The sequence below is a fragment of the Apium graveolens genome, chromosome 3, assembly GCF_009905375.1.
Source record: "Apium graveolens cultivar Ventura chromosome 3, ASM990537v1, whole genome shotgun sequence".
Taxonomy (NCBI): domain Eukaryota; kingdom Viridiplantae; phylum Streptophyta; class Magnoliopsida; order Apiales; family Apiaceae; genus Apium; species Apium graveolens.
Genome location: NC_133649.1, coordinates 112468950 through 112493311, shown reverse-complemented (window position 1 = coordinate 112493311; position 24362 = coordinate 112468950). Strand labels below are relative to the sequence as shown.

The 24362-nt window shown below is 37.1% G+C and overlaps 1 protein-coding gene and 1 non-coding gene across 2 annotated transcripts; both read right to left on the bottom strand.

Moving 5' to 3' along the window:
• Positions 1 to 1424: 1424 nt before the first annotated feature.
• On the bottom strand, positions 1425 to 3147 carry LOC141712699 (plasmodesmata-located protein 7-like). The gene is made up of 3 exons (XM_074515736.1): positions 2216 to 3147; positions 1922 to 2047; positions 1425 to 1683 (listed from the first exon to the last, which is right to left on the bottom strand). Exons 1-3 carry the CDS (start codon positions 3051 to 3053, stop codon positions 1631 to 1633), a joined length of 1017 nt encoding a protein of 338 aa, XP_074371837.1. The 5' UTR covers positions 3054 to 3147; the 3' UTR covers positions 1425 to 1630.
• Positions 3148 to 10788: 7641 nt separating this feature from the next.
• Positions 10789 to 10895, bottom strand: LOC141716152 (small nucleolar RNA R71). Its single transcript, XR_012572872.1, has one exon. It is a non-coding gene; the product is annotated as a small nucleolar RNA R71 (small nucleolar RNA).
• Between the last annotated feature and the right edge of the window lie 13467 nt (positions 10896 to 24362).

Here is a 24362-nt window from a genome sequence, read left to right as displayed (position 1 = left end):
AGCTGGAGGATTACTTACAGGGTTGATTGTTTTTGCCCTGGGGAAGGCTTAGGGCGCGCCCTAAGTTCAAGAATGGTTAGAGAATAGCTTTGACGAGGTTACTTGGACGGGTTCTTTGGGAGATTTAAGAAAGATGAAGATCATTATTACTAACCTATTTGAAGCAGGTACTCTATTGAAGAACTCCTTCCCATAGTGCATCTACAGGAAGGCGGTGTTCGTGGTCAGAGACCTCCAGGGGTATGCCTGGATGGAAGGCCTCCTCCTGTAGTCAATGAGTGTCCTCATTGAGGATGTGGGGTAAATTATGGTGTGTGCTTTCGGAGCTCTGCCTCTGTAGTCAACGGGTGTCCTCGTTGGGAAACTTTGGAGTATCCTGTACTTTGCACCCAAAAGCTTGGGATCACTTGTCCTGTAATCTGGTAGGGGCTCCCTATCGGGGGACAAGGATGCGTCAAATATTTGGGGTGAACCACGGCTATACCTGCGTCCACAGACTAGAGAAACAGCTGGTAGCGGAGGGTTATCCTTGGCCAGGGAGATGCCTTATCCGTGAAGTCTCGAAACCGCGGAAGAGCCTTGGGCCTTTGTGGTTGAGTTTCATCGGCGGACATTCGTAAAGCTAGTAGAAGACGGTTTTCAGTGGGTTTCCATTGGGCCTCGGGACAAGAAATCTAAGCCCGTTAGGTTTCTTGTTCCCCAAAAACTACGTTGGCTTGATTCCCTATAAATAGGGATACATAGGCAAATTGCAAGGGGTCAGAAGCGAGAGCGCAAAGGAGCCACCACTAACCCTAAGCAATCTCAGCCACCAATAACCACCACCACCAAACACTGTTCATCTTCTCCGACGAATACTGTTCATCGGATCCACCGATGACTGTTCACGTTTCCGACGAAAAAACCGCCATCACTGATCTTGTTCCTGGCTACGAACCTCAGACTTTGTTGTTTCCAAATTCCTCCGTCAACATCTGGCATCCTAAACATTCATCTCATGATTCCCTTTTTCGTTGCTTCTTAATTATAGAAACATTTATTAATTATTTGTCTCCTCACTAGATATTCCTTGATATCACAAAATGGAGGCACAAATTTACACTTCCCGCTCCCTCCCGACAGTTGATGATTCGAATTTTTAAAATCTACTATTATTTAAATGCTTGTAATTTTATCATTTTACAAAAATCGGAAAAAATTCGGTACATGGCATTATAAGTTAGAAAATAGCATATAAGTTAGAAGGAAAATATTTGGTGTACAGAATGATGTACAAATTTTTTATACATAATGACATGTGTTGTGTTTTAATAGGAATGACCACCCTATATTTATATCAATAAAATCAATTAAAACAACTCACATCAAATGTCATGTCATTATGTATAAATATTTTGTACAAAATTATGTACACCCAACCGTACTCAAATTCGAAAATAGACGTATATACCAACTAGGAGATATACCAAATTACGTACAATGCCACTCTAAATTCACATTTGCCATATTGACAGAATCACATTTGCCATATTGACAGAATCTTAATTAAATTTCATCTCAATACATGAGAACATGGAACTGTTTGAATTGTAAATGATATGGGGAATCAAGTTCTCCTTCCTTAATTCGTCTAAACTTTCATACCAGAACGTCTTTCCGATTTGTGTTCACAATCGTCTTCTCCTGCCAAAATATATTCAAACAAAGTGTCATGCAACATTCGGATAAATTTTTGGACGACAACACGATGAATTATAAGATTAGAAAAGTATGATAAAATGTAATGAGAAATCAAGTTGCATGTATTTCTAAAAAGGTATCTTTAACAGGATGAACTCCAAATTGCAAAAGCCTGCAGAGAACAACAAGCATAAGAGAAAACGATGATTCTGTGCAGGAAAGAGTAAAGAGAAATAAATACCAGCATTGCCTCCAAACACCCTTCCCAGGAAAGTTAAGAAGATGACGAGGAGAATCACCCCAGCTAATACTCCAATTACTATCGCAAATGTTTGCTCACCGTCAGAGTGATTATCATCAGAACTCCCTGAATTGTCACTCAAGAAGTTAACATATAGAGTATTTAAAATGTTATTTCACATTTTTGATTATAAAGGTAGCAATATTATTAGTAAAATGATAGAAAATTTTGAATGTGAAACTGCTATGGAGTACATATAAAACGAGGTAACTGTAAAGAAAACAATAGAGTTACCATGGTCAGATTGATAAACATGATCTCCACTAGTTGATGTGGATGAGTACTTGGCATAACACTTGGCCAAAAACATCTCTCCAGAAACTGCACCTTCACAATCACTTTTCAACCGTCCAATCGCCTCCATCACACAATCTTCACACTCACTCACACTCAAATCCTCCACACACTGACTCATCCCCTGTGTGTTACCGGACCCACTTACCCTATATGATCCCGTGGCCCCACCTAAGCCTGCCAAAACTGCATCTCGACCGTCCATTAAATTCGTATCATATCCAACCGACGATGCACATTTCTTCATCACCACACTCTTGTCTTCCACACCAATGAAGCTAGTGTTATCGAACTTAACGAAACACCCGTCCAGCTGAGCAGCCCCGCCGCATGTTTGTGGGCATAATGTACCGAGTTGACTCACTGAATGAGCTACACATGTGGCACAGTCGGGTAGGGTTAGGTCGCCTCTGCATTGAAAGAGACCGTAGACAATGTCTTGTGGAGTTGAGCCAGTGATGGTGTATTTGTTGTAGGAGGAGGATGTGGCTGAGTTAACAAGGGAGGTTAGGAGTGAGTTGAGATTTGACTCGTATGTTGAGCCTGGAGTGTATTTGATCTTGGAGCAGCCACCGTAGATGACAGTGTCTGAGATGGAATGTGTCATGTGGAGAAGTGGCAATGCAATGACCACGATAAATAAATAAACTGTTAAACTGGCCATATTTACTAAAATGTGTTTGTTTTTGTCGGCGAATATACAGAGTGAGCGGAGAGAGATGTTACGGGATAGTGTGTGAGTGTGTGTTGGTGGTTGCTTTGTGCTACTTGTGAACATGAACTTGAGTGAGTCTTCTCTCACAAACGGAATATTTAAATTTTCTTCTATTACAAATACAATTAAATAGTTTGTTTTGTGTAGAAACGCCTGAGTTCAATAGTATTTTTATATAATAATATGGTCCCATAAGGCTACGTACCTAGTACCTGGCTCCCTGTCCCTATACTTTTCCAGTTCAATGCAAAGTGGAAGCAATTTATAATGTTACAAAATACTACAGTGATGCATTTGAACAATAAAATTGGTTTAGAAAGTAATTTAGTCTTGTTAAGTATTACTGCGTGCACAAGTCATAATATGTAGTGAGGGATCGGGTGTTAGCAGAAACTGATCAATATGTACTCTATATACGTACATGACCCAGTGATGCATACGCACGTACATATATTTCCCTAATGCGGTTCTTGCCAAAAGCTCATGCACAAAAGGGTTTGTTCAGTTTTCGGTAGATGTATATATACACGCATAGTTGCACATTTTGTCAAGTTGCTAAACAAGACTATGGGGTAGGATGCCCACACCATTAATTAAATTGAAGAGGACTTCACAAACTTTGTGAGCCTCCATCGTTGTCCTGTTGATTTAATGATTCTTTGTCTATTTGTAATCATACACGATACATGTATATGCGTAGACACACATTTTACACATATTTTTTTACATACGGGATATGTCAACTCATTCTACTTTTACTTTTGACGAGGCTATATACACCGTGCATACGTATACCTAAGTTAGTAAAAATTGGAAATCGAATATACTCATTTTCAAAATTTGAGTAATTGGCCGAGTTTCTGAGTACTTGTTTTCATGCTAGTACTTGATCGAGTACTCACTTAAATTCGAATTGGTTCACTTCCGATTTTCGAGTACTAACTCAAGTACTCGTCCGAATTTAGTGATTTTTAGAACACTGCATGTAACATTTGCTAACACACTTGAGCAGGGGCGGAACCAGGAATCTAACATAGGGGGGACCAAAATAAATAAAAGTAGAAAACATACTGATTTATTTGAGATGTGCACGCCTTTCTTTGATCAAATAAAAAGAATCAATGATTTACTCGGCATAAATGGTCTCCGCAATCTCCTTTTTAATATACACTATCAAATAATCCCTAAGAAATTTATCTTCCATTCGATTGCGAAGACTTGTTTTCACAATTTTCATAGCAGAAAAAGCTCGTTTAGATGTTGCAGTAGATGCTGGAAGAGTCAAGACAAGCCTTAATAGTCTATCAACTAATGGATACATGTCAGTTTTTCCTGTGGTTACCAATCCATGACATAAATCACCAAGAGTAGACAGATTCTTCAATCTGGATGAACCGGAACATCTAACTCATAATGTTGTAGTTCACACTGTAGATGGATTTTTTCATCTCCCAAAATATCTTCTGGATAAAACTTTTCAGCTATCTTCTCCAAGTGACAAGGCTAATTTTTAAGATTATAATAACATTTAGCCGCAAAATTATGAGCTAAATTAGAACCATCTCCTTTCCCAACATGACATCTAAAAACACAATCTTTTCCATTGTTTACTTTCCTCCAACTGTTAAACCCCTTGACAGTAAAAGTATTTGAGCCACACCTTCCTAATGGATTTTTAGCAAAAAGAAAACAATAAAAATAATATGCTGCATCTTTTTCTAGGGAGTACTCTTACCAAGGAAATTTATCAAACCAACTCTTTTGAAATCGACGGGGATGATTTTCTGGACCTGAGAAGGGAAAAACTTGCACAGGTTGATATGGGCCAAGATCAATGTATGCTCTCCTAATTAAATCTTTTTTATTTGGATGATAAGTCTCAATTTATTTCCGCAAACCAGGATCACGTATTAACGAATTGAAATCAATAATTTCATCAGTGTTCTCAGAATCAATACCTTCATTAACAATCTCTGGATTTTGAGGATTTTGCTCGGAGTTTCTGTTTATCCCACCAAAAATCAGAGGCTCAACTCCATCTCCAGTGACTTCAATTGAGGCGGCAGAAGGTTCTTCATCTTCACAAGTAGTTGTTTGCTTTTTATTGGGTTGAAAATAGGATGTAATCTCTTTTCTCTTACTCATATTTACGGATTAGATGCAAAGGTAGAGTAGATAAAGAGAGATGATATTAGGGATTGTAATTTTGTAACTTGTATGTATAGTGTGTATTGGGGGTTTTGGGACCGGAGCAGAATAACTGAACAAGTATGTTCTATTTTTAAACTTTAGTTTTAAGCATCTTTTTTTTGTTTCAAATTGTACTATCTTTATCTTATATGTTTATTTATTAATTATTAAGATTAATGAACAAATTCCATGATTTCCATCTAATCAATATTATTTTGAATGAAATAATAAACAAAATCAATAAAATTTTGTATAATCAATTCTCAATTTCAATTTTTTTTTAAATCTAGGGGGACCAAAAAAATTTTTGATAGTAAATTTTAAAATTTTATATTAAAATTTTGGAGTTATTCCGCAGTTGGCGGGGACCGGGGCTCCCTTCGGTCCCCCCCTAGATCCTCCCCTACACTTGGGCACTACAAGAAAAATGTCAACAACGCTTGACCAAAAAAGTGTTGCCCAGAAATTTTACACAACAGATTTTAAAACCAGAAAATGGGTGTTGTGTAAATCCCTTTACTACAATAGATTTAAAACTGTTGTCTAGAAGATCGTATCAGACAACCGTTTTATGAGACAAGGTGTTGTTTAAATCAAAAGATTTCATCATTCCTACAATACTTTAAAAACTATTGTCTAGGAAATCGACATAGACAAGCCTTTCTAAAGCGATGTTGTGTAAATGAGTTAGTTTGTACAATAGTTTAATTTTGCATTATCTGAAAGTAATGGAGACAACGTTGTGATTCACTGTTGTTGCAAAGAGACAAGTATTTTCTCATTGACTTAGTTAAGCTAGAATCAAAAAACGTACTTCAGTTGTGTTGTCTGAATATCACTTGACATACAAATGTTTTTTTTCTATTGTATGTCACGACATCACACAAGAATTTTGCTCATAAACCATTGTCACTTGTATTGGTGAGCTGGTGTAATGAGAGACATTCATTGAGAGGAGATTTATATCAGCCGTTAGATTAAAAAAAGGTTTCTGTGCTTACAAAACCTTGTTTGTTCGAAAGAAATATTGTCAATGTTTCTCTAAGACAACCTTTTTTCATAGAAACCATTGTCTATAAGTCTGATTCTATAAATTCCTAAAGCATTGTTTGTGATGAGGTGGCACCATGTGATTGGTGAAAAAATATTCACTTGGATTGCTGAGTTGGTGTAATAAGAGCAGTTGATTGAAAGTATATTTAAGATCAGCCATTAGATTAAAAAACGTTGCTACGCTGACACAACGGCTTTTGTTCAAATAAACGCAGTCAATGTTCATCTAAGACAACCTTTTTTCATAGAAAACCATTGTCTATAAGCCTGATTCTTGAAATTTCTGAAGCATTTCTTGTGATGAGGTGGCACCATGTGATTGGTGAAAAAACATTCACTTGCATTGTTAAGTTGGTGTAATTTTAGCCGTTGATTAAAAGTAGATTTAATATCAACCGTAAGATTTAAAAAAAGTTGATCAGCTAAGACAATGGTCTTTGTAAAAAAACTGTTGTCGCAATTTATTTCAGACAAGAATTTTTCATAGAAAACCGTTGGTTGTTGCCTCATACTAGATTTTTTTTATACCCGATGAAAAAGATATTTTTTTTTAATAATTTTTTCGACAATCCAACCGTATGGATGTTACGATATACTTATTTTAGTAACAAGAATAAAGTATTAAAAAATTTGAAATTCATCTCGAATGTCAGAATTAAAATAATCTTGTACAAACACTACTTCCCAACACGGGATTCATTCCCAATGAACAAGATAAATTTTTTAAATGATATTTTTAATGATCCAACCGTAAGGATGTTAAGATATACTTATTTTAGTCACATGAAAAAAGTATTAAAAAATTTCAAATTCATCTCAATTGTCAGGAATAGAAAAATATGGTAAAAACACTACTTCCCAACCCGGGTCACGGGTGAAATTCAAAGGCAGAATCTATATATTCGATATACTAACTGATACGACAAATGAGACAGTCTCTTATGTAAATGGGACAGACCCTTTACGAATGAGACATACAATGAGACAGTCTCAATAACTCTGTAAAGTATAAATTACTGAAATGTAAATGTAGTAATATGGAAAATGAACAATGCAGAACACCAAGAGTTTTCACTTGGTTCGGCCCTTAATCCTAGTCTATGGCCTACATCCAAGTCCCCATTCCAACTAGCATAGAGAATGTATTATTATATCAACTTCAATAAAAGAACTTACAATCTTTTCCTTGATTAAAAAGATAGCCTTGAAAGAACTCTTTCTCTAGCACACTTGCTACCTAGCACGCCTGCTATATCCAATCCCACTAGCTACTTTGGCTATTATTTTGAAATCAAGCCATTGCCACAATCCGACACAAGTTGATATGAATACACGTTATAAAGAATAAATATCAAAGATTACAACTCAACTAATTTCTTGTCAATCGGATATTCAAGATGTAAAACAAGAAAGATGTTTTAGATGTTTCAAGATTAAATGTGTCAGTGTTGTGTCGTGTATGAAATCTGAAACAATGAGTTGTATAAATAGTCAATGTTGTAACAGATTTATTTTTTCAAATTCTGGATAAGATAAATGATTTGATTTGAAAAACATTTGAATAAGTCTTTAGAGATAATCTGTTAGTTTGTTTCAAAGAGATAAACCTAGTAAAAGATAAGTATTGAATAGTTTAAACAAGGTTGATCAGATAGAGTTTGTTTGAGATAAGGTAAAAGTAGAGTATCTAGTCAAACAAGATATACATAAACCCTAACAGTCTGTCTTCATCAAAACTTCATTCTCGGAAACCATGTTGTTGTGTTCTCGGTTGAATGTCTGAACTAAGATCATCATAAACCTGTAATTTAACATTCTCCCCTTTTATGATGATGACAAAGAGAACGAAATTTCCCCTATCAAAAACACTTTAAGCCCTGTTCAAGAAGGTTAGTAATAGAAAAATATATTTTGCAGTTTATGATAGGAATGCAACAGATGTATGAATGAGACATATATATGCAAATGAGACACCACATGTAAAAGAGACAGTCTCAAACAATTATGAACTGGATAACAAATAAACATAATAAAAAAACCAACCTATTAAACCAGGGTTACAGGTTTGCAATATTGATAAATAAATACTATTAAAACCAAGTTCAAAAACCATCAAGCATTCAACATAAAACCATAGTCTGAGCAATTAAACCAGCCAACAGAAACCACCAACAGAAACCATAATCTTTTGAAAAACAGAAATAAACAGTCTCATTAAAAATACCTTAAAAACATATTAAAAACACCACAAACTTCACCCCCTTCATCATTATAAAAGGGTTAGTCCGAATCAGAGACGTTCACATGAGCTTTCCCTTTCTTGTCCTTCTTAGCATTCTTCTTCGCCGGGAAAATGGGTTCTTCACCATACTCTGAACATAATTTATCGAAGTCATCTTGGTCAGGAGCTTTACCATCACATTCCTGCATCCACTAAAAAATCTTTGACTTATATTCTTCATGGGTGTTGAGTGGCATTTATGACACTTTATAACGCTCCGTAAAGCTTTGAATTAATGTTTTATACTCAAGTTATTGGTGTTTTTAATGTGTTTTTATAGTGTTTTTGTATTTCAGGCATTTATCAGGAATACAGGTGAATTGGCATTATTTGGATGCTAATTTGGTGTTAGGATGATGTCTAGAATAAAAGCTCATGAAAAGACCAACTCAAATCAACAAGGAAAAGAAAGAAGTCAGAAATTTCTCAAGAGAGACGGCGCGCCCGCGCCCAAAGGGCAGAATGTCAGTGCCCCCGCACGTTCACCAGCGCGGGCGCCAAGTTGGGAAAATAAAATCATGTTCCTTCTGGAATTTTGATCCGTTGGACTTCTAATCTGCATGGGCTTCTATATATACATAACTTATGTCCGTTTTTCATAACAAGACGTACCAGAGCTTAAGGAGAAGGCGTAAGAAGACCGTAGAGCACAAATTCAACCAAGGCGAACAAGATCTAGTTCATACTTGTGATTCTTTATTTTAAATTGTAGCTTTGGATGCTAGTTTTCTTATTTGTGAACCTGTACTCTTGTTTTGTACTTGGTTTTATTATTTATTCAGTATAAAGAGTACGTTTATTATACCATGCTTTCATCGGAACCCACGTTGATGATGAGTCCGATTATGGGCTAATCGTTATCGTGGGGTTCTAACGAATATATTTATGGATTTCTTTAGTTAAATCGTTTCGATGCCTTAGTGTGTGGTGATTGTATGATAACCTAATATTAGTTGTGCATATTCGTCTTATAAGCGTCGCGAACTTATAAGATAGTGTATTAATCTTTAATGAAGAGAAAGTGAATTTAGGGGTTTAGAACTTGCCATGCTAGCATAGGTTCATGTCATTGATATTCATGATTCGTAGGTAATTTTAACCATCTTACTTTCCCTATGTAATTATGATAGATAACTTGTGTATTAAACCATTATGTTGTCAAATTCTATAGACATATAGGGTCTCAATATAATTGGTGTCTTTTCAGCTTCTATCTCTTTTGTGGATGTCTGATAGTATGGTATTCGTACAACGAGAGTTGGCATTTATCAGTTTCGTGTTATCTGATTAGTGTCATCACCTTTACATGTTAAGGTTAAGAATGAAAAGGCAATTGAATGAAGTAATTAATGAAGTTAGAATCTCATGTTTGTGTCATATATTATTCAACTCTCTTTAATCTCCTAGTTTGTGATCTTAGTATAATTCTTAGTTAATCTTAGTTATAAACAACCTCAAGTTGTAATTCGTCTTAGCATTGGATAATAACCGTACTAGTGTTGCATAGATACATTGATTGAAATTAACCTAAACCAGTCCCTGTGGGAACAAACTAGAATTTATTCTATATTACTTGCGATCACGTATACTTGCGTGAAGATTAGCGCGTGTTCTAGCCCTAACAAGTTTTGGCCCCGCTGCCGGGGACTTCAGTGTTAATTTTTAGTTTATGTGTTTGTCATCATTGGTCGTTAGATTTCAGTGACTCGGACATTGTTACTTACTTATTTCCTTGACTTGTTTCAGGTAATCTAACGAGCGTGTATGCATACGCATTCTCAGTCTCGTAAGAGAACACTAGATCAAGCTGAGGAAGAAGTTGTAGTAGAGGAGAAAGTTGATGAAGAGATCTTAGTTGAGAAAGAAGAAGAGGTTCTTATTACAATGGGAGAACCAGAAGCAAATCGAAAGGCTTTGATGGAATACTCTCAACCGAAGATCAATGATATTCAGTCTAGCATTGTTCGACCAACCATCTCGGCTAATACCTTTGAGATCAAGTCGAGCACGATTCTGATGATACAGAAATCAGTTCAGTTTGGGGGTTCTCCGACAGAAGACCCCAACATGCACATCAGAGATTTCATCGAGATCTGCGACACTTTTAAGTTTAATAGAGTTTCTGAAGATGCTATTAAGTTGAGGCTTTTCCCATTCTCTCTGCGGGATAAAGCAAAGTGCTGGTTATATTCTCTACCACCGGGGTCTATCATCAAATGGGAGGATCTTGCTCAAAAGTTATTAACTAAGTTCTTTCCTATGGCGAATAATGCTACAATCAGAAACATAATTACTCAATTTGCTCAGCAATTTGGGGAGTCTTTATGTGAGGCTTGGGATCGGTATAAGGAGATGCTTAGGAAGTGTCCTCATCATGGGATGCCTGACTGGATGATCATTAACTGTTTTTATAATGGTTTGGGTGCTACTTCTAGACCCATGCTTGATGCAGCATCAGGAGGAGCCTTGTGGGCTAAAAGCTACGATGAAACTTATGAATTGATTTAACTGATGGCTGCTAATGAATACCAGAATCCTACTCAGAGACTATCTCATGGAATGGTAGCAGGAATTCTGGAGTTGGATGCAGCTACTCCTATAGCTGCTCAACTTAAGGCTTTGACGATGAAGGTGGATTCTCTGTCTACTTATGGAGTTAATCAGATCACTAGTGTTTGTGAGCTTTGTGTTGGTGCCCATGAGACTGATCAATGTGCTATTTCTAATAAATCAGCTCAGTTCGTGAGCAGCTTTCAGAGGTCACAACAACCTGTACCAGCCACCTATCATCCCAACAACCGCAATCATCCTAACTTTAGCCGGAGCAACACTCAGAATGCGGTTCAGCAGCCTTATCAACAGTATCCAGTAAAGCAGTACAACCCTCCTGGTTTTTAGCAACCGCAATATGCACCAAGGCAATAATTCAAGCTGCAACAGTCTAATGAAAAATCTGAATTGGGTTGAGGCTCATGTACAAGAGCCAAGCGATTTCTATCAAGACCTTGGAAAATCAAATTGCACAAATTGTCAATGCCTTGCTAAATCATCAACCTGGTACACTCCCTAGTGACACTGAAGTACCAGGAAAGAGGGAAGCTAAGGAGCAGGTAAAGGCAATTACATTAAGGTCTGGGAAGGTTGAAAATCCCGAACACTCTCAAGTTTTGGATGAGGAAGCTGTGGCTGAGAAAGAAGTGCAGAAGAAAGATGAAGTGGAACCAAGGAAGACTACTGTTGAACACACTCCTCCTGAGGGTAATACAGGGGAGAAGCAGATCTATCCTCCACCTCCCTTTCCTAAGAGGCTGAAGAAGAAAAAGCTGGATAAGCAGTTTGAGAAGTTTCTGGAGGTGTTCAAGAAACTTCATATCAACATACCTTTCGCCGAAGCTCTTGAACATATGCCTAGTTATGCGAAGTTTCTGAAAGGTAAAACTTCATATCTATATAACTTATGGAGTTGCTCTCACCTAGAAGGCAACTTCCGCTATAGCACAACACTACATTCCTCTGTGAGAGCAACTTAAGGTATGCATTTTTAGGTGATGCATCTACTTTGCCTGTTATTATTGTAACTGACCTTTCAGGTAGTGATGAGGAAAAACTCTTAATAATTCTGAGAGAGTTCAAATCGGCAATTGGATGGACTATAACAGATATTAAGGGAATCAGCCCTTCTTATTATATGCATAAAATTCTGCTAGAGGAAGGTAGCAAGCCTACTGTTGAGAAACAGAGAAGGCTCAATCCGATCATGAAAGAAGTTATGAAGAAGGAAATTTTAAAGTGGCTGGATGCAGGGATCATCCATCCCATTTCTGACAGTTCTTGGGTGAGTTCAGTTCAGTGTGTGCCGAAGAAAGGCGGTGTCACCGTTGTTGCTAATGAGAAGAATGAGCTCATTCCTACTCGAATAGTCATGGGGTGGAGAGTTTGCAAAGATTACAGGAAGTTGAAGAAGGCCACAAAAAAAGGATCACTTCCCTCTGCCTTTTATTGATCAGATGCTCGACATGTTGGCCGGGCATGAGTACTACTATCTTCTGGATAGCTATTCGGGCTATAACCAGATTTGTATCACTCCAGAACATCAGGAAAAGACTACTTTCACTTGTTCATTTGGTACTTTCTCCTTCAGAAGAGTTTCTTTTGGTTTGTGCGGAGTACCGATCATATTTTAGAGATGCATGATGGCTATCTTCTCTGACATGATTGGTCAGAATATGAACGTGTTTATGGACGACTTCTCTATGTTTGGAGATTCATTTGATGAGTGCTTGCAGAATCTTGGCGACGTTCTTAAAAGGTGTGTTGAGACCAACTTGGTTCTCAACTGGAAGAAATGTCACTTTATGGTACGACATGGCATTATTCTTGGTCACAAGGTCTCTAGCAAAGGTCTTAAAGTGGATAAAGCCAAAGTGGGGGTCATTGAAAATCTTCCTCCACCAATTTCTGTTAAAGGAGTTCGCATCTTTCTTGGTCATGCGGGTTTCTATAGGCGGTTCATCAAAGACTTCTCAAAAATTTCTAAACCTTTGTGCAATCTTCTGGAGAAGGATGTGTCATTCAAGTTTGATGATGAGTGCCTAGCTGCTTTTGAGTTCTTGAAGAAGACTTTGATCACGGCACCTGTCATAACTGCACCTGATTGGAATGAACCTTTTGAGATGATGTGCGATGCAAATGACTATGTAGTTGGAGCAGTTCTTGGGCAGAGAAAGAACAACATATTTCATGTGGTCTACTATGCTAGTAAGACCCTCAATAGTGCTCAATTAAATTATACTACTACTAAGAAAGAACTTTTAGCCATTGTCTACGGTTTTGAGAAGTTTCGATCTTATTTGCTTGGGACGCAGGTGAGACTTTTCACTGATCATGCTGCAATTCGATATCTCGTCTCGAAGAAGGATTCGAAACCTAGATTGATTAGATGGGTTCTTTTTCTTCAGGAGTTAAAATTAGAGATTAAGGACAGAAAAGGTACTGAGAATCAAGTCGCTGATCATCTCTCTGGTTTGGAAGATCCAAGTGCAACTTCAGAGGATAAGACATTGATAAATGAGTCGTTTTCCGATGAGCAGTTGTTTGGAGTGCAAAAGGAAGAACCGTAGTTTGCAGACATTTTGAACTACCTTGTGACTAATATCATACCTCCAGACTTGTCCTACGCTCAAAGGAAGAAGTTTCTTCATGAGGTGAAGTGGTACATATGGGATGAACCATATCTGTTTAGGCAAGGAGATGACCAAATCATCAAAAGATGTATTCCGTACAACGAAGCGGGGTGAATCTTGCGAGATTGTCATTTGACTATTTATGGAGGCCACTGTGGTGGAGAGAAGACAACAGCATGTGGGAAATATGTCCAAGAGGGATGAGATGCCTCTTAATATGCTTCTCGAGGTTGAAGTCTTCGATGTTTGGGGAATTGACTTCATGGGGCCGTTTGTCTCATCTTGCAATAATCAGTATATCTTATTGGCGGTCGATTATTTGTCAAAATGGGTTGAAGTCAAGGCTTTGCCGATAAATGATGCAAAGGTAGTGCTTAATTTTCTTTATAAGCAGATATTCACATGATTTGGGACTCCAAGAGTCTTAGTGACGAGGGATCGCATTTTTGCAATTGCAAGTTCACTGCCATGATGCAAAGGTATAATGTGAATCATCGCATTGCAACGGCCTACCATCCTCAGACTAATGGTCAAGCTGAGGTTTCTAACAGGGAGATAAAGCGTATTCTAGAGAAAGTTGTGTGTCCATCAAGGAAGAATTAGTATTTGAAGCTTGATGAAGCTGTTTGTGCTTATAGAACAGCATATAAGACTCCGTTAGGAATGTCGCCATTTCAGTTGGTTTATGGTAAGGGGTGTCATTTGCCTGTGGAGCTCGAGCATAAAGCGTATTGGGATTTAAAGAAGTTGAACCTTGATTTGGATGCAGCTGGTAAGAAAAGAATGCTTCAATTGGATAAACTCGATGAATTTCATCTTTAAGCGTATGAAAACAACAAAATGTACAAGGAGAAAGTCAGGAGGTGGCACGATAGGGGTCTAGTGCTCAAGTCATTTGTGCCGGGACAACAATTTATGTTATTTAACTCTCGTCTCCATCTTTTTCCTGGAAAATTGAAGTCGAGATGGTCCGGCCCTTTCATAATCAAAACTTTGTTTCCGCATGGAGCTGTGGAGATTTTTGAGAATGATCCAGGCCAAACATTCAAGGTAAATGGTCAGAGGTTGAAGCACTACTATGGGGATATGGAAAACCGTGATGTGGTTAGTGCCGTTTTATTGCCTATTTGATCTGGAGTTTTTATGTCAAGCTAACAACGTAAACCAAGCACTTCTTGGGAGGCAACCCAAGTTTGTTGTACATTAGTAGGTAGAGGAAGTAGAAAGAAAAGAGAAAAACACAAAAAAAATCAGAAAAACAGAAAAAATCAGGGTCAATTACAGTAGCACGCCGTGCTGAAACTCCAGAAACTGCGCGCGCCCGCGCTACCTGGCGGGGTGGCCGCGCTGAAAAGTCAAAAGCACGGCGCACCCGCGCCAAGATCGCGCGCGCTCGTGCTGGGTCCCTGTGTTCGAAAAAAATATAAGGAAAAAAGAGCAGAAATTCGGGAATTTCACTACAAAATCAATTCCTACCCAAATTTTACTCTTCCACATCCCAAATTTCCCTCTCCAAATCAAACCCATTATTCCCATAATCAATTCCCACTCCTTTTCCATAACTAATTCTTTCCCAATCTCCTATATATAGATACACTTATTCACAAACTTCTCCATCACTTCTCAAAACTCTCAAACACACGATCTCTCTTACAAACTTCTATTCTCTCAAACTTATTCAATATCAATTGCACCAAAAAGACAACAAACTCAAGTAAGCAGCATCACCACTGATTTTTCGAGTGCAGGTGGTGTGAGGCCTAGGTTTTCAACTCCCGAGGCTGAGGCGGAGTATGTGAGGCTACTTTCGAAGCCTATAGCCAAGGAGCGTGGTTTTTTGCCATTGGGGAAATATGGTAAGTTGTTGCAGATGATCTTGGAGATGGGTTGGGTTGCTTTTTGGGAGACACCCGCTGCTGTGCCCATTAGTATGGTGCTTGAGTTTTATGCTAATGCTAAGGCGGAGAAGAACGGTTTCACGGTGGTGAGGGGGATGACGGTGGACTACAGTGCTGAAGCTATTCGTTGGGTGATTGAGCAGCCCGAGAGGAAGGAGGAGTAAGAGAACTGGAACGAGAAGACTCCAGAGGAGTTTAACTTGGATTTGATTGTTGCTACCTTGTGTGTGCCTGAGACTCATTGGAAGTTCAAGAAGGGCACAAATGAGTAAACCACTTTCCCTGTATCATGCATGAACAGGTTTGCACGTGCATGGAATTCTTTTATTTTTGCCAATATCATGCCATCTTCGCACGTGCATGAGATTACTGTTGAGTGTGCGCATTTGTTGTGGGGTATTCTGCAGGGAGACTATGTGGATCTTGGGATGGTTATCCATCAGGGTATTCTAAAGTTTTTACGAGGGAGTACTACGGGTTCGATACCCTATGCGTCCATTGTGACGAAGTTGTGTGTGGCGGTTGGCATTTGTTGGCCCGCACATGAGCAGCTGCAGCTCCCTAGTGCTCTGATTGATAGTTCGACTCTGTTGAATATGACAGAGTGGTATGGTGGGAAGCCCGATCCTAAGGGGCTTGGTTATTCTTATGACCATCTTCTAGGTGGAAGGCCAGCGGATCAAACTATGTTGGTGGGACTTCGCAGGCTCGTCGAGCGGCTTGGAGGGCTCAGTTGGGAGACGAGGCTGGTCCTTCAAGATCGCAGCAGCTGCAGGAGGAGGAAGCACAGGGCAGTGCTGGTTTGAGTATGACGCAGTATAGACATTTAGCTAGGAGGATGGATGTGATGCATGCCATCCATAGCAGGTTTGCACATGACCTCATCCAGGCGTTGAGGACTGCATTCAGAGCCACAGGAGTTGACATCCAGTGGCCAGTATTCGGTGAGGATTCCATGTATCCGCCTCTAGACACTCCTAACACTCCACCCCTTGAGGATGATGATCCTGGTTCTGATTAGGTATGCCTGATTCCTTGCTATTACCTTCACTGAGGACAATGAATATTTTAAGTTTGGGGGGTAGTACTTAAGGATTATGTGTTTTGTGTGAGTTGCATATAGTTTGCATATTCATGCTAGTTTAGTTCATTTAGTTGCATATTTTCCATGTAGTAGTTTTTTTACATATAGTTTCATGCATTTGCAAAATAACATGATCCCTTAGATGATTTTGTCGACAAATTTGTGATATTGATGCTAGTGTAGTAATATCGTGTTTAGTGATGTTAAGTCATATCGAGTTGATTTGCATGCTAGAGATAATTGTATTCCACTAAGTCTTATAGGTTGCTTGAGGGCTAGATCATGGTCATGGTTTATTTTTTTTCAATGTTTAATCGCTTGTTTATATTTAGAATTTAGAATATTATCTTAATGATAAAATAACATGGATATTTAAAAATTGGAGAAAATTGGATCGCATTGCTAGTTGTTGTGGCTAGGTGTCAAATGGCTTATAGCCGGCTCATTTTATATGAGTAGTCTAGGGTTGAACGAGATGGAGTGAAACACACTCGTTCAGAAATTTGTGGAAAAAAACAAAAAGAAAAAATAGAGGAAAAAAAGAAAAAAATATGTGTTTATGCATAATTGATCACGAGTGGGCTCTTTAATACTCAAGTTATTAAGTTCTTAGGGGACTTTGTGCCTAATGACCTAAGGCTTTTTATAGTCTGGGATCCACTAACCTAAAGCTCGATACATGGGTATTATTGTATAAGTCTTTTGTGGACCTCACTCATTGCACGGTCAAATAAGCATATTTGTGTTATTTTTGGTGTTAGCAATAAAAGCATGAATCCATGTAAAAATTCGATATAAGAATTGAAGTGTTATAAGTTATTTTGAGTCTAGCTTTTATTCTATTTATAACCCTGCGATTGCTCTGATGAGTAGTGAGTCATGATTATTGATCTAGTTGTGATAGTTTATCTACAAGCATTTGCACACATGCACGTGTCCGGCTTGTAAGTTGATTTGTGGGGCTTGATTGATCTTTGTGCGAATAACTGTATTTATTGAGATATTGCTTGTTGATTGGTTTAGTTATTCTGTGGGGATCATTGCATTCATATAGTTTGCATTCATGCATTTTTATTTCTTGTTCATTGAGTCTGTTTATGCTTGAGGACAAGCATCAGTTCAAGATTGGGGGTATGTTGAGTGGCATTTATGATACTTTATAACACTCCGTAAAGCTTTGAATTGATGTTTTGTACTCAAGTTGTTGGTGTTTTTAACGTGTTTTTGTAGTGTTTTTGCATTTCAGGCATTTATCAGGAATACAGGTGAATTGGCATTATTTGGATGCTAATTTGGTGCTAGGATGATGTCCAGAATAAAAGCTCATGAAAAGACCAACTCAAATCAGCAAGGAAAAGAAAGAAGTCATAAATTTCTCCAGAGAGACGGCGCGACCGCACTGAAGTAGCGCACGCCCGCGTCCAAAGAGCATGTCAGCGCGCCCGCGCTGGTGAAGCGCGCGGCCGTGCCAAGTCGGGAAAATGAAATCCTGTTTCTTCTGGAATTTTGATCCGTTGGACTTCTACTCTGCATGGGCTGCTATGTATACATAACTTATGTTCATTTTTCATAACAAGACGTACTTGAGCTTAATGAGAAGGCGTAAGAAGACCGTAGAGCACAAATTCAACCAAGGCGAAGAAGATCTAGTTAATACTTGTGATTCTTTGTTTTAAGTTGTAGCTTTGGATGCTAGTTTTCTTATTCATGAACCTGTACTCTTGTTTCGTACTTGGTTTTATTATTTATTCAGTAAAAAGACTACGTTTATTATACAATGCTTCCATCAGAACCCACGTTGATGATGAGTCCAATTATGGGCTAATCGTTATCGTGGGGTTCTAATGGATTTATTTATGGATTTCTTTAGTTAAATCGTTTCGTTGCCTTAGTGTGTGGTGATTGTATGATAACCTAGTATTGGTTGTGCTTATTCGTCTTATGAGCGTCGCGAACTTATAAGATAGTGTGTTAATCTTTAATGAAGCAAAAGTGAATTTAAGGGTTTAGAACTTGTCATGCTAGTATAGGTTCATGTCATTGATATGCATGATTCGTAGGTAATTTTAACCATCTTACTTGCCCTATGTAATCACGATAGATAACTTATGCATTAAGCCATTATGTTGTCAAATTCTATAGACATATAGGGTCTCAATATAATTGGTGTCTATGCAGCTTCTATCTCTTTTGTGGATGTCTGGTAGTATGGTATTCGTACAACGAGAGTTGGCGTTTATCAGTTTCGTGTTATCTGATTAGTGTCATCACCATTACATGCTAAGGTTAAAAATGAAAAGGCTATTGAATGGAGTAATTAATTAAGTTAGAATCCCATATTTGTGTAATATATTATTCAACTCTCTTTAATCTCCTAGTTTGTGATCTTAGTATAATTCTTAGTTAATTTTAGTTATAAACAACCTCAAGTTATTATTCGTCTTAGCATTGGATCATAACCATACTAGTGTTACATAGATACATTAATTGAAATTAACATAAACCAGTCCCTGTAGGAATGAACTAGAATTTATTCTATATTACTTGCGATCGTGTATACTTGCGTGAATATTAGCGTGTGTTCTAGCCCTAACAATGGGTTATGCCGAAAATAAATGGAGGAGGAATATCTGGAAGAAGCAATGGAGCGGTGATTTCTTGAAGAGTACAATCGTCGATCCAGTCCTTCTTGCGGTGCCAGTACATTTTAGACTTGTCTTGCATGGCCGAGAGTTGTTGAGATAAAAATTTAGTCTCGGAACCCAGCTGGAAAAACAAGTTCACGAACTCATTCTCTCACGCCTTTGCAGTTGAATACATACCCTCTTGTAGCATCTGAAACTCAAAGTCAATGGTCTTAGCAACCCTTTTATCATGAGCATGAAGAACAAACAACTTGGCATTGATATTATCAAGAGATTGACAGACATGCTTATTGAACATCTCATATGATGCATGCATCATACTTGGGATGTGAGAGAAGCAATGAACTAAATGGAAGGAAAATGTTGGTTTATTGAAGCTAAAGCCTCAGAATTTTCATAAACCTTGGCCAACAAAGAGTTCAACAACAAATTGGTATTTTGATCAAACGGGTCAGAAGCATAATTGGGTGATTTTGGAAAACCACCAAATCCCTGATGAGACTCATCGAACAACAACTCGTTAGACTCAGAAACAACTAGACTATTTAAAGTCAAAACTGATAAATAAAAAATAATTGAAATTTTATCAGACTGGATATTGGGTTTCAACACACGAAAATATTCAAATACCTTCAAAAATAGACCAAGGTAGGGAAGATGCATGGACTCATGACTGACACAGTGACTCATATTATGAATTATTAAGGAAGCAATATCACAAGGAACTTTCTTGACAAAAATAAACAATAAAATAGAATCTTGAAAAGTAACCCTATCAGAACACTTTTCCTACGAAGGACATTGGAATGAAACAATCTAAACAATAACAAAGAGACATGGGTCAAGTCGAATACCAGAGGTTTAACTGAAATAGAGATAAAATTGTCACCAAAAATTGCTTTGAGTTGTCCTTCATACTGTAAACCAGGGATATCATCGAACGCCTGATGGGTAGTGAAGGGACACAGACCTTTATCTAAAACACCCGTAAGTCGTGAGAGCAAATACACCTTGAAACAGATTGGACTTCCAAAAACATGATATTTTCTTGTAAAATCTGAAAATTCGCATAAAATTCTTTGAAAAGCTCTGGGTAAATCACATCGGGAGGAGACAAAAGAGAGACCCAACCAACAGATTAAAATAGTTGAGACATGTTAGGCCTCAATGATACTATAGAAGGGGGTTGAATATAGTAACTACAATCAATTCGATTATAAATACAAGTATGTAACAAAAAACAAGTTTATTCAATATATCAAACTCTGTTACAGTAGGTTTAATTTACTTTCTCAGTGATGTATGATATCACTAAGAGCTGCTAGGGTTACAACGAATAATAGTCTCGTGAATGATAACACTTATAGTGTAAACCCTAATCTATATTTATATACTACATATTTACAAGATATCTCCTAATTGATATGATATGTTCTATTTCCTAAAATACATCAATCAGAGATTATCTATTGTAGTCCTTTAGATGTATAACTCTCCAAGTATATCTTCTTTTGTTTAATCCAGATCCTCTCCTGTAAATCAGCCGCTTTATATCCCTGAAGTGTATCCGCACTTAAGTTTTGATGTAAGTCCTGATGGCTTAAGTTATGATAACTACCTGTTTTCATTAAGTTCTGATTTCTAGTTAAGTTCTGATAGTAAGTTATGAAACTAAACAAATCAGATTATACATGACATCACAAATATATCTAACAATCTCCCCCAACTTGTAAATTATAAAAATATACAAGTTTATAGATTTGATGATGTCAAAAACATTTAAGTACAAATGCAATGAGAGTTTATATGCACAACTAAATACAACTTACAGTCCATGCAGCTTTTACCAAATTCAGTGAATCAGCCTGAATCCATAATGATTCCTTACAAAGTCTGATACCAGCTTGGTCTCTGCATTTCTTTTAACTTCAAGTAACTGAGCTTTGAATTGCTGCAGTTCTTCATCTTCAGTATCACCAATCTGATATATGGCAGCTCTGAGTGCAGAAATTGGATTTCTTTCAAGTCCATCTCCGAGTCTGATTACCCTTGGATGTGTAGAATCTTCATTATAGCATAAGCATCTTCCTTTCAAAATTACTTCTACCTTAGTAGAATTCTTCCTCATAGGAATTTCTCTTGCATCATCCTCAGTCATCATAGGAGTATACTCTGTCATTCTTGCACCAGAAATTCTGAGTAAATCTCTTATTGTCTTCAGAATATATTCTGACCATTTCTTGGTAACATCGGAATTTACCTCTAGTAGATAATGAATATATTGGAGCTATTTGACAGATTTCTTCAGTACATCCGATTCAGATAATCTATAAGTTCTGCCATCAATCGTAAACAAGATCAATTTCTCCTTTTCTTCAGAATCATCATGAGTATCCATCACTACTTGAGCATAAAGCACTTTGTCAAGGTAATTCTGTGTGATCTCTTCAAATAGCTTGTCATTCAATGTGAATGGATCTCTAATATCAACTTCTATCCCATTCTCGAATTTCTCTCTGTCAGAACCTAATCCAGAAGTGCCTCTAGCTTGCTTGGCTTTTACCCCAAATGCTGCAAGTTGATTCAACATCTGATTTGTCTTAGGCTGAACTTGAATAGACTTGTTCCATAGCAGCTTCTTCTTGTCTTCTAATGTTAAGCTGTCTATGTCAACTTGAGCAGTGTCTGAGGTTGATGTCTTGATGAATTGGTCAGAATTTGCAGTTTCATCTTTAGCTTGCTGTTCTGAAATATCTTCAGGATTATTAAGTTCTAAACTTCTTCACTCTGAACAACTTGAGCTATGTCAGAGGTTGTCTTAGATTCTTCTGTCATCCTCTTTCTCTTCAGAGTTTCAACTATTTCATCTTCAGCAGCAGCATCATCAAAGACTTGAACCATCTTGCACACATGATCCATCAGAATTTGAGGAATCTTCATCTTCTGTTTCTTGACTATCTCCCCAACTTTTCCTTTTCCCTTATCTTTGGGTTCAGTAGTAGTTTGAGATCTAGTCCTTGATCTAGGAATCTCTGTGGTATATCTTTCTCTTATCACAATCCCCTTTTCTTTTGGCCTTGGTGGCTTTTTAGCATCAAAAGCTTTTGACTTGGGTTTGCTATTATCAGCAGCAAATTTAGCTTCTTCTTCTCTTAATTCCTCTAAATCCACTCCTGGATTATCCTTAAGGAATAATCTCTTGGCCAATTCTTCATCACCAGGTTGAATTTTGGGATCTTTGTAGAAGAATGTTGCTTTCTTTCCTTTGAATTTCAAAGTCTGCAAAAACTTTTGTGACTCTTGTCTTCCAGCTTGGACTATCACATCAGAAGTAGTTGTAACGTCTGGAAAATATTATGTAATTATTTTTATCAATAAATAATTATTATGTGATTTTTATGTGAATTTTGGTGAATTATTTGATGATGGATAATAATATTTGGATGTTTATTTCTGATAAAATTGAGATAATTTTATTTCCAATTATCTAGAATTAAATCTAGATAATTTTGGTATTTTTCTGGTAATTTTTGGATTATCATATGATTTTATAAGGATTTATAGAATTAATAATGATTATTTTACGTAATTATAAAATTACTTTTTAGAACTAGAAATCGTCCAACTTAAATCGTTTTTACGTTTTTGCAACCCGAAACTCTTCCGAAAACTCCTTCCTAACCTAATCTGATAATTCTGAACACTTTTCGTGTTTTGACTTTTTCGATCCGGGGTACGGTTTGACCTGTACGAGTCCCGGTGTGAAATTTTCGATACGCAAATCATTTTATAGTACGATAAAAATTCGTATGTTCAGAAGGCAAGATATTATTACCTTGTTTTCGTATAAAATATTTTATAGGAAGTTCCGTTTTGTTAATTACCCAAGTTTGGTATTAAAATCATATCGTCCTTTTTGTTACTTAGCGGCTAAGTAACCTATTTTCGGATCGATATGTAAATATAATTATTAAATTATTAACCTATTTTCTGTCAGCTATGTGTCGTTGTGGTATTAATTGTTTGTGGTTGTTGGATGTGGAGTTTAATTTTGTAAATTAATTATCGAGCTGTATGAACTTAATTCATTTTTAAAGTGATTTTATTGAATATTTATTCTTATAATTGATAAAATTATTTCTAAAATTATTTTTGTTGTTCTATAATTTTATTTATTATTTTTAGGGGTTTATAAAATTTGGAAATCAATATTTTATTAATTATTTAATTTTAAATGATTTTCTGATCTCAATTAATTGTAAAATAATTATTTAATTTCAGAATACCTCAAAAATTATGAAAATTTTATTTTATTAAGTTTGGAATATTTTGAGAATATTAAAATTATTTCGAAAATATTTTGGGCTTTTATTTAATCGCGCGAGTAATCACTAAACTGTAAAATACGGGGCTGATGCGTGATTTGAAAGTATTTTAAAAAATGTTACTTTATTAATTTTAAATATTTGAGAATTTTAAGAAATATTTAGTATTATTTTTAAATTATTTCATATTTTCAATAAATCACACGCGATGTGTAAGGATAACTTCGTATTTGATAATCGAAACGGGATACAACGAAAATAAAATAAAGAAAACAAAGAAAGAAAAAAATATATAAAATAAAACCTAGCCCCCACCCCCCTGTTCTTCCACTTCCGCTGGTTCTCTCTCGTTTCTCTCAAATCTCTCTCTCGACTTTCTCTCCCTCTCTTCTCTATTTTCTTCTTTATTTTCACTTTTTCCTCCGCTTTACACTCGGTTGCCGGTGAGTCACCACTGTTTCTCTTCCTTTCCAGCGGAATCGCCGCCCCCTTTTCCCTTCTTTCCTGTCGATTCCTATATATATATATATAAACATATATGTGCGCGTGTGTGCATTTGTGTGTGTATCTATGCGTGTGTATGTGTTCGTGTGTGTTATTGTGTGTGTGGGTGATGGTGTTGTGTGTATTACAGTGTTGTGGGTGTGGTTGTATTGGGTATCGTTGTGTGTAATTGCCGCCTGGCGCTGGGTTTTTCCGGCCACGCGCGCGTG